At 36.2% G+C, this 16,936-nt stretch overlaps 1 protein-coding gene across 10 annotated transcripts in view; it reads left to right on the top strand.

The window, feature by feature from the left end:
- Positions 1–16,936, top strand: part of LOC149312533 (protein mono-ADP-ribosyltransferase PARP11-like) — a 33,894-nt gene extending 16,958 nt beyond the window's left edge. For 9 of the 10 annotated variants that reach the window (XM_089524835.1, XM_089524834.1, XM_089524830.1 and 6 more), the window contains exons 7-8: positions 1,103–1,254; positions 11,255–16,936. In XM_089524835.1, the coding sequence (XP_089380961.1) occupies positions 1,103–1,254; positions 11,255–11,568 (466 nt within the window). In that variant the 3' untranslated portion in view covers positions 11,569–16,936. Of the gene's footprint in view, positions 1–1,102; positions 4,340–11,254 lie in introns of those variants that run through there. The other variant, XM_089524839.1, reaches the window with a different exon arrangement.

Raw genomic sequence — 16,936 nt, 5'->3', positions numbered from 1 at the left:
ACATATTGAATGATACTGGGCTCGGAACAGAAACCTGAAACATTTTACTAGTCACTTCTGCTCAGAATTAAGTGGAGCCATTAGTGAGCATTCTTTGGTTTTGGGTTTGGAAATCTGAAAATCCAAACTGCCACAAAATCCAAAACCTTGAGCGCCAACATGATGGTTCAAGGCTTTGATTTTTCAATATTTTGGATTTTGGAATAAGTAGTGTGGTATGTACTGTATTTGTGAGACTGGAGAAAGATATGAGGCTCTGTGAAATGGTAGGAGGCATGGCTTTGTGTCAGTCACTACACTTGGATTCCCACTATTTCACAGATCGTTGTGTCTCTCTCCAGCTACATTTCTCTCCAGCCTCACGAATACAGTACAGGTATGCACTATGCTGCTATTTTTTTTTCCAAAGTCAAAAAATAAAAAATCCCAACTTCATAACACTTCTGGTCCCAAGCATTTCAGCTAAGGGATACTCAACCAGTATAGGGTTCTGTTCTACTCAGATGCCTAAGGGGACAAAAAGAAAAGAATGGGTAGTAGAAATAGTGATATTTCAGACAGCAAATGGATGAGAAATTATGAAATTCTCTATGTGTAATTATTCTAAAAATTCTGTGTGAACAGAAAACTATATTATTTGATCTAGCCCAGTCCTCTGTCAGCATTCACAAATGCAATCTGCTTCCTGTCTAAATTGCTACAGTTAATTCTGGTATTTCAAGATTTTACTGCTTCATTTGTACTACATGATGTCTGTGGAGGTACAACAGCTGAACATACACTTTGTTCTGTGTGCTTACCGTGGATGGTATAGTAACAGGGGTTAAGTCCAATAGCCTGTCTGAATGGCTGCTGCCTGTTGAGAAACACTGCTTAAGTAAAATATAAGCAATAAAAATCAAATTTTAAATTGAATTATTGCCCCATTGTTTCATTTGCAAATGACCATATCTGAAAATTCATTGGGAAGCTGGCATATTTCTTGGCTTGTAAAGAGAAATATAAGGGATCAAGAGAGAGAAATCTCATATATTTAACAAACAGCAATGAATAATCTTCACATGCCTAATTATGAACACTTTTAATCTTGTCTTTTTAACAGAAAAAAGACTCAGTTAAAGAAGAAAAGAGGCGTACCCTTTATTAATGAACACATGTTGTTTCATGGCACAAGCACTGAATTTGTGGAAGCTATTTGCGTTCATAACTTTGACTGGAGAATCAATGGTATTCATGCTGCTGTATATGGAAAAGGCAAGGAGCTTAATGTGTTACTCCTGAGTATGGTGTACATACAATGTTTTGGCTGTATTATCCCAGTGAAATCCTTTACTCTGAATCAACTCTTGCTTTCATTAAGAAGTGTCCCTCATTCATTTTAAAAAGATGTTTTTTTCTGTCATGCGTGAGAAGCAAATGCATTGATTCTTTGCACTGTCATTGAAAACTGTTCATCCTAGGAATGAGAACCACTGTCAATCCCCAGTACACCCTAATACTTTAAGAAACAGGCAAAGCTAACTGAGACTAGAATTCATGTTAGTCTGGTGTACACAGGGTAATAAATAAGGACATGGGTCATCATAGTAACACCCTGCGTTACAGGAAACAAGCAGATCTGGAGATTAGATTAGATGGTGTCTGCATCAGTGATGGAAAACTGTGACTGTCCAGAAGTTTCTAATTGATTCTAATCCGCACCTCATTCACACTGACACTGAATCGATTCATGAATTCGATTATTCGAATTGATTCCGATCTGCATCTGGTTCACACTTGCGTGGAATCAATTTAGCCAAAATGATGTGGAAAAAATCAGCATCAAAAAGTTAAATGGGTCTAGCACATGGCTTCCCTCTCTGAATCGCTTCAGTGACTCAGTTAAAGTGTGAACAAGAATCATTTAAACCATTTCAAACCAATTTGCAAACTGGGTTAAAATGTAGTGGGAATAAGGCCATATTGGCAGTAGAAAAAAGAAAGAAAGGAGTGGTTATATATGTGAACCCACCATGTTTAGTAGAGGAACTATTCAATAATATGAATGGCCACATTATAGGTCTGGAAGTAATAACACAAAGTAATAAATATCTGATCGTCAATGTGTATGTTTTGCTAGAAAAGAGACATTTTTCTATCAAAAATTAATGATCAAGATTTCAAAATATAGTTATTATAAAATGATTTTATTAGGGGATTGGAATGAAATGATTTCACTGGACATAGACAAGACCTCAGGGGGGGGGGGAATCAGAGGAAATTACTAAAATCAATTAATGGTCAGTTAAAGAAAGACCTATCACTAATTGGCAAATGGTAGTATAAATATGGAGAGGCATAAGATTATACAGTTGTTTCAGAAAGTCATAAATCACTATGATAGATATGTGTTTGATTTCCAAATCAATAGTTAAGGACATTATCAAAATGAACATATTTCCAAGAACCATCTCAGATCATAATCCAGGTGATATTATACCCTGGTCAAATTTTTAAAAAATATTTAAATCAGGCAGCAAGAAGTGCTGGAAATGTCAGAAAGAAATTGGATCTCTAGTTCACATGTGGTAGAAGTGCCCTAGATATAAAAAATTTTGGTCTAAGGTGCATATGATAATTCAAAAGACATTAAAGATAAAATATGCATTCTCTCCAGACCTGTATCTGTTAAACATAACATTGATCTTAAAGTGGGAAGATGAAAAGAAGTATTGAAGAGTAATATTATATCTGGTTACCGCCGCAAAACTCATAATTGCGAGAAGATGGAAACTAACGAAAACTCCTACAATAGAAGAATGAATAGAGAAATTAGACGACATGAAAAAACTAGACAGACTTACATATATAATTAATCATAAAAATATGGTCAAATGGGAGACAGAATGGGGATTGTGGAGGGTGGTAGGGGAATAAATCAGATAACGTATGTAGGTGACTACAACGGAACATGATCTACCACCCTAGACATAGCTTAACTATATATAAAGGATTATAGTCTATTATAATACATAAGAAAATTGCAAATTTAAATTTATATTTGTAAAGTGGACCCTTGTTATACCCTGGGGTTTGATTCCAAGATCTCCTGTGGATAACAATATCTGCGGATGCTTAAGTCCCATTAAATATAATGACATAGCAAAATGGTGTCCCTTATTAAAAAATGGAAAATCAAGGTTTGATATTTGAAATTTATACTTTTTTTGAACATTTTCAAACCATGGATCCTTGAATCCGTGTATAAAAAATCTGTGTATAAGACAGGAGTTAAGAATAAGTAAATACATGTTACATTGTATGATAAAGACATACATTTGTGATTTATTGATATATTATATTGATATAATATTTACTGGGGAGCCTAAGGTAGATAAGGGGCAAATGAGAAAGAAATGAAGAGGAAAGATAACTGTGAATTGGGAATCACAGGTTGAATACTATATTTTGGTAGTATCTAGTTATTTAGTAAGTAATATGACAAAAGGAAGGAACGGTAGATACAAATAATTGAAGTGTGGAAAGAAATACAAGTTAGAACCTCTACGGTTAAAACTTTACATTGGAAGTCATTGGTACAATTATGTTGGTTTTTTATTTGTTATGGGAAGAAGACCGAAATCCAAATTTATGTTTGTTTCAAATATCTAACGTATATATGTTAGATAATGTAATGGAAATGAAAGCATATGTACATGTATGTATATAAGTGAAAGGTGGAAGAAAAATTCTAAATGATTTAAAAATGTTTCATGATCAATCTGTTTTTGTAATGTTTATAAAGATTATTAGAAAAAACAAACATTACAAAATACAGTGGTACCCCGGGTTACGAAAGTAATCCGTTCCGCGGAGCCCTTCGTAACCCGGAAACTTTCGCTAGCCGAAAAAGCCCATAGGCTTTAATAGCGAAAGCCGCGATTCCGGGTGAAATCGCGCCGAAAAGCACCAAAATTTCTTTCGTAACCCGGAAATAATTAATTAATTGAATTTCTTTCGTAACCCGGAAATTTCGTAAGGCGGCGCATTCGTATCCCGGGGTACCACTGTATCAAACACATTTCAAAACAATTACACACATTTTCCTTAGTCTCTTTTAGGTTTCTGTTGCTTTGTCCATTTTAATTAATTCTTTTTGTTTGTTTTTTTAAAAAATAAGTTATATATTTATTGCTCCTCTTGTATTTCCTTTATTTCAAACAATTCTAGATTCTTAACTAAGTCATCTGTCAATCTTTATATGTGTACATATTTTTTCCATTTTATTCCAATCCAATAACCAAATTTGAACCCTATTCCTTTTTTAAATGACTAATGAATGTTTCCCAGTCTTTCTTAAAAATGTCAAGAGTTTTCTTTTTTTGCAAATTCATCAATTTAGGTTTTTCCTTCTTTTTCCATTTAGAAGCCTAGAGTATTCTAGAAGCTGTCTTCATATAAAATAAAAGTTTCTCATGTTTTTGTTCTACATTTTCATTAATAACCATATTCAACAAATATATTTTTGGATCAGCATTTTTAACTTGATTATGTATCATGTTCCAAAATTCCTTAGCTCTTTTGCATGGCCACCATCTATGATAAAAGGTACCTATTTCTACATCATATTTCCAAGATAGATTTTTTTACATTTTTATTCATTTTAGCCAATTTATATGGAGTTAAAGACCTTGAACAACTACTGTTGAACATAAAGAACACAAAAATAATGACCAAAGAGAACCTACACAAATTTGAATTAGACAACGAAGAAATAGAAATAATAAAAGAATTCTCATTCCTGGGATCAAATAATGATAGAAATGGGGATTGCAGCTAGGAAATCAGAAGAATATTAAGACTGGGAAGGACAGCAATGAAAGAACAAGAGAAGATCCTAAAATGCAAGGATATACAACTGAGCACAAAAGATAGAATTGTGCAGGCTCCCTTTTGTTCCCTTTTGCCATGTATGGAGGTCAGAGCTGGAGGAGGATAGGAGAAAAATCAATTCATTTGAGCTGTGGTGCTGGAGATGAGTGCTAAGGATTCCATGGACAGCCAGAAATGAGTCCTGGAGCAGATCAAGCCAGAAATCTCCCTAGAAGCCAAAATGACAAAACTCAGATTGTTGTACTTTGGACACATCATGAGAAGGCATGAATCATTGGAAAAAACAGTGATGCTAGGAAAGGTAGAGGGAAGTAGAAAGAGAGGAAGGCTGCATGCAAAATGGATGGACTCTGTTAAAGAGATCACGAGTATGGGTTTGCAGGAGTTGAGCAGAGCAGTGGAGGATAGAGGGTCTTGGAGATGTCTCATCAGCAGGGTCACTATGGGTTGCGATCGACTCGAGGACAGTTAACAACAAACCATCTTATTACATCTTGTACAAATTTTCTTTTAAATCATAATTTAAACTATATTTTAATTTTTTAGATCAATTATTTCCCCATTGTTCTAACTGAATTTTCTATCCCAAATCTTTGGCCCATTGGATCATACATTAATTCATCTTCCATTTTGAATTTCAATAACTATTTATAAAATTTCAAAATCTAATGGTTGCCTCTAGTTTCTATTATTTTCTCAATATTTTTCCAATACTCAACAGTTTCATGTCATATCTTTCTCTTATCTGAGGATATACAAACCAGTTATACTTATAACCTTCTATCAATAATTCTTCTTCAATTTTCAGTCTCCTCTGATTTTGTTCTACTTTAGTTAAGTCCTCATATGTAACCCATTTATCTTTGTGTGAATCTCTTCCCTTTTAAACAAGGCTTCATTAATTGAATGCATTTACTCCATTTTACTTTTTCTTTCATCCATATTTTTAATAGGGATCTTCTCATATAATTATCATTGAAATCTTTGTTTGGTTTTAATTTATCATAAAACAAATATTCATGCTAACCATATCCAATATCAGCACCTTCCCATTGTAGAGTTCTTTTATTATTGAGCTTTATCAAATTTAAAATGTAAATAACATGCATAATAATATAACTTCAAATTTGGAAGGGCCATACCGCCTCTAGCTATTTCATCCTGCATTAATTTCATTTTGACCCTCTTCCTCCCCCGCATCCATGTAAAATTTGAGATGTCCTTCTGCCATTTTATAAAAGGGATATAATAATAATAATAATAATAATAATAATAATATGCCACCCAATCACTGGGAATCTGGGCCGCTTACAACAGAGTGGATAATACAAAGCAATAACAATAAGCATGAAATTAAAAAAAATGTAACATAGCAATATATTAAACATTAACAATAAAATAAGATAACAATTAACAATAGCAGTAAATAACAAAAACAAAAATACATAGCAGATCAGCAGCAAAAAATTAACAAAGCAAAATGCATAACAATTAACAAAGCAAAACAAATAAAAAGAAAAACTAACAATAAACATTCCTTGTAGATTGAGATAAATTAAATAATTAAAACAAACTCTAAAGGGGGCCGAGTTCCTTCAGCATCCTTTAGCTGGCCCTCGTTGGAGATTGGGCAGGATGCGGGAGGAGAGTGCTGGGTCCCTCTTCGCTCTCACGGCTGGAGGAGAGATGTTCCAGACGCAAGCCCTGAGACTTTTAAGTCCTAGCCTCTGTTGCCATGGCATCCTCCAGCTGGCCCTCCTTGGAGATTGTTATAATTGGTAAGTTCTAGTATAAAGAAAAGAATCTTGGGTAACAAATTCATCTTAATTGCTGAAATTTTACCCATCCAGGATAATCTTAATTTCTCCTATCTTTTCAAATCTTTTTTTAAATTTCTTGCCAAATCACCATATAATTATTTTTGAACAGTTCTGCATTTTTGGTTTGACCAAATTATTCCTCCATATCTCACTTTTTTTCTGTATCTGAAAATTTGTCTTGGAAATCAATTCTTGTTTTTCTTTTTCAGACAAATTCATAGTCAGTTTTTTCTTTAACTGAAATCTTGATACATCCCCTATTACATTAGTGTCTTTAATAATTGGTTAATATTTTCCAAGGGGTTTGCCAGAGTCACCACCAAGTCATTGCCAAAGGCCCTCAATTTAAATTCCATTGTTAAATCTATTTTTTTAAATTAACTTTCTACAGTAATGGCTGCCAGAGGGGAAAATTTCTTAGCGATCTAGATTACCACAGAACCACAGTCAGAGAAAATAAATGGTGGACTCATTATTCATGCCACTGCAACGGGGATTGACAGCAATTACATGAAGCCAGTTAAAAGCACAGGCTCTGAAAGTCCCCTTGGAGCCAAGCTGGCAGAAAAGCATGAATGAAGAGCAAAAGGAGATGTTTGGCTTAAAGACCACAAGGAGGAAATAGTCATACGGGATTGGCATCCCTTACAAAGGGGACAGAATTTATAAGCCTAAGTCACTAAGAGGCCAAATTCTTAACCAGTGCCGCAGTGCCTAGACAGCAGGACATTTTAGTTATGTAAAAATGTTACATTTAATTATGAGCCAGTTTTGTTGGCTCCAGTTAAGGCAGAATGTAAAGGAATATCGTAAAAAGCTGTCCAGTATGTGCCATAGCCAAGGGGAAGAGGGAAAGCCCCATGGACTGTTACATCCCCTGCCCACACCTTCTCACCCCTGGGCTGAAATAAGTATGGATTTTAGAGTTGATCTTCCAGGAAGTCACAAAAAATGTTTGGGTGTTGATGGACCTGTTTTCAAAACAAGCACATTTTATGTCCTATACCTGAATTCTTAATGGAATTTTGTAGTATTAAGCATAATTGATCAGGAACCAGAAGAACCATGGTCAGAAGCCAAGGACATAATTAAGGAAGAATGCAAGAAGACATTTTTGGTGACCAAAAAGAAAGAGAAGGCACAGTAGATAGCAGAGGAAATGCTTCAAGCAGTAAACAAAAGAAGAAAAGCAAAACAAAAGGGAGATAGGAACAAAATGCAACTGTTCAATAACTAGTGCACAAGGATAAAGAGGACTGCTATAAAGATCAATGCAGAGAAACAGAAGACAGTAATCAAAAGGAAGAATGAGAGATCTCTTCCACAAGATAAGAGAATTCAAAGGGAAGTTCAAACAAAAGGCTGGGGTGCTCTATGATAAGAAAAGGTACATACTACAAGACCAAGAAGAAATAAAAATGTTGGTTGCAATACACAGAAGACCCATATAAAGGAGATGAAAATATAAACAACCCATGGAATGAAGATAAAACCCAAATTCTAGAAAATGAGGTGGAAGCCTCAATAAGAGAAATTGGGAAGAATAAATCACCAGGAATAGATAATATTCCAGCTGAACTGATACAATCCGCACAGACAATATCAACTCTAGTATTAACTAAAATATGCCAACAAATAAGGAAAACAAAATGGTGACCAGCACACTGGAAGCGTTCAAAATTCATCCCCATCCACAAAAAAAGAGAGACAAAATAGACTGAAGCATCTATAGAACTATAGCATTAATTTCCCATGCAAGCAAAGTTATGCTTGAAATCCTACAACATAGGCTCCAATCATAGCTGGAGAAATCCCATTGTGCAAGCTGGGTTCAGGAAAGACAATGTACCAGGGACCACATAGCAAACATACGATGGCTAATGGAGTACATAAAAGAAATCCAAAAGAAAGCCAGCATGCGTTTTTTAGGCTATGGAACAGTCTTAAAGACATCGAAGTCCCAATACATCTGATAAGAAATCTGTATTTAGGACAAGACGGAACTGTTAAAACAGAATATGAAGAAATAGGATGGTTCCCAGTTGGCAAGGAGGTCAGGCAAGGCTGCATATTATCACTCTATTTGTTCAGTTTGTGTGCAGAAAAATCATACAAAGAGCTGGTTTAGACTCAGAAGAAGGAGGAGTAAAGATAGAAGGAAGGAACATCAACAATCTAAGATATGTGGATGGCCCTATACTACAAGCAGAAAACATCATGGATTTGGAACAAGCATTAAAGAAGATCAAGCAAAAAAGTGTAAAGGCAGGCTTGTTGCTGAACATAAAGAAAACAAAAATAATGACCACAAAGGATCTAACTAAATTTAACCTACACAGTGAGGAAATCGACATAGTTAAAGATACCTTGGATTAAAGCAGTCAAGAAATAAGAAGACTAGGAATGAAAGAACTAGATATGATCCTAAAGAGTAAAAATATACAACTGAGCATTAAAGTTTGAATAGTCCAATCCATTGTACTCTACATCACCATGTATGGATGTGGGAGATGGACACTGAAGAATAAAAAGAAAATCAACTCATTTGAGATGTGGTGCTGGAAAAGAGTGCTTAGAATACTGTGGACACCCAAAAAGACAAACAAATGGGTCATTGAAAAGATAAAGCCTGAACTCTCCCTGGAAGCCAAGATGATTAAATTGAGGCTTTTGTACTTTGGCTACGACATGAGAAGGCATGAATTACTGGAAAAAACAATAATGCTAGGAAAATTAGAAGGCAGCAGAAAGAGAGGAAAGTTACATTTCAGGTGGCTAGACTCAAATCAGGGAGGTCACAGGCCTGAATCCACATGACCTATGCAGAGCAATGGAGGATGGAGGGCTTGGAGATGTCCCATCCACAGGGTCATCATATGTCGATGGCAGCTTGAAGGCAGCTAACAACAACAAAATTGAATCCCAACAGCCTCCCAGTTAGCCAAGATGTTTGTCCATCTTATATATAGAATTCATGGGGTCACCAGGAAGATCATCACAGACCAAGGGGTCCAGTTCACATTTCAATTTTGAATAGTTTAAAACTGTTGGGTGTCAAGCAGTATTTGAGTTTATCCCACCACCACAGATGGGTGGTCAGATGTAGAGATTTAATCATCTTTTGGAGCAGTACCTGAGATGCTATATAAATTTTCAGCAGGATAATTAGGCATGTCTCCTGCCCTTTGCTAAAATTGCTTATAATAATGCTGTACATCAGAGGATAGTCTGCTTTTCAGGTTGTGTACAGACAGGAGTTGAAACATGACCCTATTCCTTTGGTGGATTGGATTATTATTATTATTATTATTATTATTTCCAAAATTTATATCCCGCCTTTCTCCCACAGCTGGCATCTTCAGAGGTTGGTGTCAAGGAAGTATATACTCCACAAAAGTCAATGCCACCAACCTCTAAAGATGCCATCCACAGATGCAGGTAAAACATCAGGAATAAATTCTTCCAGAATGTGGCCACATAGCCTGAAAAACTCACAGAAAATTGCACTGTAAGCTCAGATCTGGCAATGAGCTTGATACTGTGCTAAACCTAATAATAATTTTAAAAATGCTTTCTGGATTCATTCATGAAGTCTGCTCTTTGAGTTAGATAGAGATAGGACATCACACAGATATCTTCAGCTATTCAGAGGCAATGCAACAGTTAATTTTTTGTTAGAGGAAGTAAGTTAATTAACCTGATCAAAATATTTAGTGTATGCAGAGATTTCACATAGAGTGGTTGCTTAGTTCTACTCCAAATAAGCACACCAGCCTCTCTGGGTTGTTGAATAAAAGGACTACTACCTCACATTTTGAGAATTCTGAGTACACATGAGGGCTTCTCCAGTGCATATCCTCAGTTTCATTTTTCACTGCCATTCCAGCTGTATTCCATCAATGGAGCACTGCATAAGGATGTCTCTTTCAATGATACAGCATGAAAGTATGAGAGAACAGTAAAATCAAAGATTTCTTGTTTGTGTTATCAGCTGCTGGATTCAAAATAGCACAAATCTAACAAGCTGATGGTTATGGAACTAATTCTGTGTTTTGAATCAGATGTGCAGTCAGCCCTTCTCAATTGTGGGCTTGCCATTCATGGATTGAATCATCCACATATGGCCCTACCCTGTTCTCCCCATTGGTGTCCATGCACATGGCTCCACCAATGCAGTTGCATACGCATCATACCACCATAGGGGAGAACAGGGGTCGAGGTCCCACATTATTTGCTATCTGTGGATATGAAGAGCCAACTGTATAAAGAACACAGAATTGAGGTAATTGTCCTGTCTTTTTATCTGTATTACTTGTAGTGGTGCCATGTGTATTTAGCTGCTCTGAATCATATGGCAACCACCAATATAAATCAGGAATAACCCTTTCATGTGTTTCCTATATTAGTAAACACCAGTGCATGTTTGTAAGGAGAGAAGGGCTCCTTCACATGAGATGGCCATTTTGGGAAATAGTTCTTAACAGTGTAGAACTGCAGCCTAGGACATCAGTAAACAGATTAATTTTCCTAACCTATGCTCAAGCACATATCTTTTTCTTTAGGGACTTATTTTGCAAGGGATGCTTCATACTCCAGCCGGTTCTGCAAAGATGACTTGAAACATGGTAGCACATTTCAAATTCATGGCGTTGATCTACAACTTCACATTCTTATGAAGCATAAAGTGATGTTTCTTGCTCGTGTATTGACTGGAGACTACATTATTGGGGACTCCAAATATGTGAGGCCACCTTCAAAAGATGGGAGCTTTGTAAATTTGTATGATAGCTGTGTAGACAATACTTGGAACCCAAAGATTTTTGTCATCTTTGATGCCAACCAGATCTACCCAGAATATTTAATACAGTTCAGCTGAGACTTGTAGATGATAATGTTGAATGATAATGTGTGCTGTTTTTTGTTTGTTTATTTTATTGGGCACATTGGTTTTGTTAAAGAAAATAAACCTTACTTAGGAGCAAATGTATGCCAACATTTCATATTGGAAGAGAAGAGAAACTTCCATGGGCTGAGCATCGGCAAGAGATCAAGAAGGCTGCAGGGAGACCTGTGAGGGGAGTAAGCAGCCCTGAGTTTCACTTCAAAGAAACAGAATAATTTTGTTTTCAAAATCACTGTTGGAAACAAGTGAATACTATGGAGAAAAGGAAGAAAAGGCAGCATACTCCCTCAGCTACACAAACTACATCTAAACCGAAAAAACAGATGAAAGTTGATAGCTTCATAACAGACAGCCGTCTCCTGTAAGTAATTTAACATCTTCTAACATCTTTAATGAACAAGAGCTTGTACAGTGTGATCTACAGTGTGATTTACGAACAGAAAGTCATCAACCTGCAACTGATTCTACAAGTCTTTCTTCTGCCTCCCCATTTGACCAGACTGCTGTTTTTTCTGCTCAGCAGCTCCACAGCTTCTGCAAAGTGGGAATTCAATTACAGATATAAATACAAGTTTGAGAAACTTAGAAAACAACAATACATCTGACCTCTTCACAAGACAAACTTTATTGACAGCCCAGACAGTTATCTCCATCTTCAAACAGTTGACCACAATTAAAAACAAAGTGGATTTCTTAAGTGAGGAATTTACAAGATTTGTAGAAAACCAAACAAAGGATTCTGATGCTATGACACAGATCTTTTGCTTCAAATAACCAAAGCACACTGTGGAAGCAATTACTAGGGGATACCAAGGACAAACTTACTCCCAACTGGATAACAAAGAAGATAGAAAATGATGATCAGAGACAGCTGGTCCGACAAACAACACAGAATCTTCCAGGTCAGATTTAAACCTTCTCAAGTCATCCTCTGATAACACAGCACAACAACTAATATTCTAAAGAATCGAGAACTAGATACAACAGCCAGACAAGAAAAACACCTTGCCTACCTAAATAATAGTGTAGATAATAATTTTTTACCATCTAATGAGATTTGGGAAACACCTGCAGTTGGCAAATACAATAAATTGAAGAGTAATCAAGACAACTTTACGATTGGTTGTAACACCCAAAGTCCTCAGGAAGTCTCCTCGTGTACAGAAAATGATCATCTACTTTTGCTCAATAAAGATTCCCACTCTGCAGACAAACTGTGGGTCAACCAAACAAATGCAGAATCAGAACATAGACAATTCTCCATCAAAAGAGTGGAAATCCTTACTCGCTGGAGATCCTCCTTTTGCAGCCAACACTGCTCTGATCCACTCAGGAACCTCTGTTGAGCCAGAACAAAATCTGGGGGGGGGGGACCTTGATTGCACCACTAGAACCCCTTGTACTGGAGACGCTACAACCTCAATGATATGAGCCACCATCTACTAAGAGTCAACTATCTTCTACAAGATTACATATTCATTTTATGGAACTATAAATGTTTGACAATCCCAGCAAACTCTTTGCCTAATTTCATACAATGTTAGGAGCCTATGTTCAGATCCCAAGTGGCATAAGATCTTGAAACAACTTAAATATTTGCAGCCCCATGTAATACTGCTTCAAGAAATGCACAGAAAGGGTTCTAAACCACATATTTCTCTACAAAATATGTAGTAGGAGAGTCTGGAAAAGCACATGGGGTGGCCATTTTATTTGATAGATCTATCAATTCCTCAACCACTACAGTTTCTTGACCCCAATTCTTAAGAGCACTATAATAGGTAACTTTTATACAATTGCAACATTTTATGCACCGAACTCTAATCAAAATAATTTTATGGAAACCTTCCTCCAAATTTTAAACACTGTGGCAAAGGGGGAAATATTACCAGGGGGAGATTCTAATGCAACTTTAAATACTATAGTTTTTTGTGGGTTTTTTGGGCTATGTGGCCATGTTCTAGAAGAGTTTCTTCCTGACGTTTTGCCAGCATCTGTGAAGATGCCAGCCACAGATGCTGGGGAAACGTTAGGAAGAAACTCTTCTAGAACATGGCAACATAGCCCGAAAAATCCACAAAAAACTATGGATGCTGGCCATGAAAGCCTTCCACTTCACATTTAAATGCTATCCTAGATAGATCTAACATTCCTAAATATGCATTAGATAAATATACAAAACTAATGAAATTGATAACCGATGCAGCCTTAATAGACCCCTGGAGAGTTCTACATCTGACTACTAAAGACTATACATATTTTTCTACTGTTCATAACTCTTATGAACAGTAGTAACTCTTAATGGGAAAAATATTGGGAAAAGTAGCCTCAGCCAAGACTGAACCAGTATTATATTCAGACCATTCCCCCATAATTTTAGATATCAAACTGCATGACACTTTAAGAACCCCTATGATTTGGAGATTTAATTTCTCCCTCCTTCAAAATAAAAGAATTGAAGTTATAATTAAAGATGCCATCAATATTTTTTCCAGGAAAATGAGCCTAATTCCATGTCACAAGCATTGTTATGGGATACCTTGAAGGCAATCCTTTGAGGTCTCTTAATTCAGGAAGGCTCAAAGCAAAAAAAGATTAAGGATAAATGTAGATCTCTACTGTTACAGGACATAGAAATCTTAACAAAACATCATAAACTTTCTCAAGATCAGGCGTTTTACCACTCTTCTGAAGAAAAGGGCATAAATTGAAGTACTGGACCTACATAATATCCAGACTATAATACATTATACAAAAGCTAATTTCTAAGAACATAATAATAAAAACTCAAAATTACTTGCCAGAATGGCAAAGAGAAAGCTAGATCGTAGAGCAGTAGTTCCCAACTTGTGGGTCGGGACCCCTTTGGGGGTCGAATGACCCTTTCATGGGGGTCTCCTAAGACCATTGGAAAACGGCTATTTAATTACAGTTATGAAGTAGCAATGAAAATAATTTCATGGGTTTGGGTCACCACAACATGAGGAACTGTATTAAAGGGTTGCGGCAAACTTCACCTAACAATATCCTGAAGTCATTTCAGACTTTTTATTCTTCTCTCTACACTAAGGAAACAATTTCCTCAGACAATATGGACATCTTACTTAAACAAATTCATATTAAAAAATGTCAGACTGTCATGCAGCTTTATTAAACAAACCTATTTCGGAACTAGAACTTAAACAAGCAATTAACTCCTTAAAGGTGGGGAAATCACCAGGGCCAGATGGATTTTCAAGAGAATTTTATAAGTTACTTTACAAAGAATTATCTCCCCATCTACTGAAATTGTTTAATGAAGTCCTTAGTCAGGGTTTATGCCCTCAGACTTGGGATACCTCTAGAATCATCCCAATCCCCAAGACCAAAGATCCCAGCCTAGACAGAGGGGGACAAAACAAGGTTGCCCTCTTTCACCACTTCTTTTTGCCATAGCCATTGAACCTTTGGCTAATCTTATCCAATGTATTCTCAACATTCATGGCCCAAACACTGGAGGACAAATTCACAAGTTAAACTTATTTGCACATGACATTTTACTTTTTTTAGAACACCCTTATAGATCTTTTTTAGAATTAAAAGTCATCCTGGACTCCTTTGATTATTTTGCAGGCCTGCGAATCAATTATACGAAATCAAAACTTCTGTGTTTTAACACTTCTATAAAGTGAGCAGAATTCACTACAACAATTAACAAATTTACAACTATATCCATCAGGCTTTATATACCTAGGTGAATACTTGACTAAAGATATTAAGCAGCTTATATTACGAAACTACAGAAATGTTACTAGATATAACTGCAAAGTTAAGAGGCTGGAAACATCTACATCCTTCTATGCTAGGGAGAATTGTCTTGGTGAAAATGTTCCTTGTCCCCCATCTCTTTTTTCTATTCCAAATGATTCTTGCCCTGTTTTCGTCAATTTGTTAGGCACTTCCCCACTAAAATGGGGATCTTCAGCTTTATTTTGCAGCTTTCCAATTATCCCAAGCAGTTCCTTTAATGAAAAATGTACTAACATCCCCTGGGGCACTATGGAACTTAATGCAGATTTTTACACATTGCATAGTATGTTCTTTAAAAAACCTTCAGGAAAGGAGATTAGAGATTTAAGCAATCCCGCCACTGAGATTTGGCATAAATGGAAATATATTGTTTCTCCAGACTTATTACCTATATGTCTGTTCTTATACCACCAGGAGCCCTGGTGGCACAGTGGTTAAATGCCTGTACTGCAGCCACTCATTCAAAATCACAAGATTGCGAGTTCAAGACCAGCTAAAGGGCTCAAGCTCGACTCAGGCTTGCATCCTTCCGAGGTCGCTAAAATGAGTACCCAGTTTGTTGGAGGCAATTAGCTTACAGTTGTAAACCGCTTAGACACTGCTTAGGCGGTATGAAGCGGTATATAAATGAAGCTTGTTTATTCAAACTTTTTCTACCCAGATAAAATCTTGCAATATAAAGGTTGGGAAGAAAGAAGAATTTACCAAATTAAAAATCTTTTTACAAATGGTAAACCCAGGTCGACTGAGGATTTGATATCAATTCTAGATCCACTGTTAATTTCATGGTATCAAATCAATCAAATTAAAACATTCTCCTCTAGCTTACTTCGGAAGGGGGGAATGTTGAGAACTTTGACCCCCTTCAAAATGCTATGCAGTGATCCTTCTGGAAATGCTAAGCATTCAGTTTCTTGTATATACCAATATATCTTGATTGACACATATCAAGGCACTAGTAATAACAAAATAAGCTGGGAAAGTGAATTGAATATATTAATATCTGAATCTGAATGGGCTGCTATCTGGTCGTTTCCTTTGTTGAAATCAATATCAGCCCTGACCAGAGAGATTTTTTTAAAGCTGGCCCACAAATGGTACATCACTCCCATGAGACTATCACGGATGATAAAGTCCAAGTCCCCTTTATGTTGGAGAGGATGCCCAGTTCCAGGGACATATAACCATATGTGGATCGACTGCACCAAAATTAATTTCTTTTGGCATGAAATGCTCAATCAGATTGCTTTAATTACAAAACAAAAAATCAACTTCTTCCCAGCTGTTTTGTTACTTTTCAATTTACACTAAGGGCAATAAATTTTTAAGACACAGAACATTGATTTCTTTTGATGGCAGCTTGACTTGAAGTGGCCAAATCTTGGAAGACAGGACTTGTATCCCTAGATAACTGATGGAAAAGAGTCTGGGACCAATGGCTAATGGAGAAGCTATTAGATACATTTAATTTAAAACAACCAAACCAAGAACCCTTCTATGAAAAATGGCTTTCTTTTATTGATTTTGTTAATACAGATTTTACAGTTGTTGC

This window comes from Sceloporus occidentalis, unplaced genomic scaffold, assembly GCF_023333645.1.
Source record: "Sceloporus occidentalis isolate IW3139 unplaced genomic scaffold, rSceOcc1.0.p SCAF_5, whole genome shotgun sequence".
Lineage (NCBI taxonomy): Eukaryota > Metazoa > Chordata > Lepidosauria > Squamata > Phrynosomatidae > Sceloporus > Sceloporus occidentalis.
Note: the sequence above shows the minus strand (reverse complement) of the source record. Positions and strands in the feature narration are given on the sequence as shown.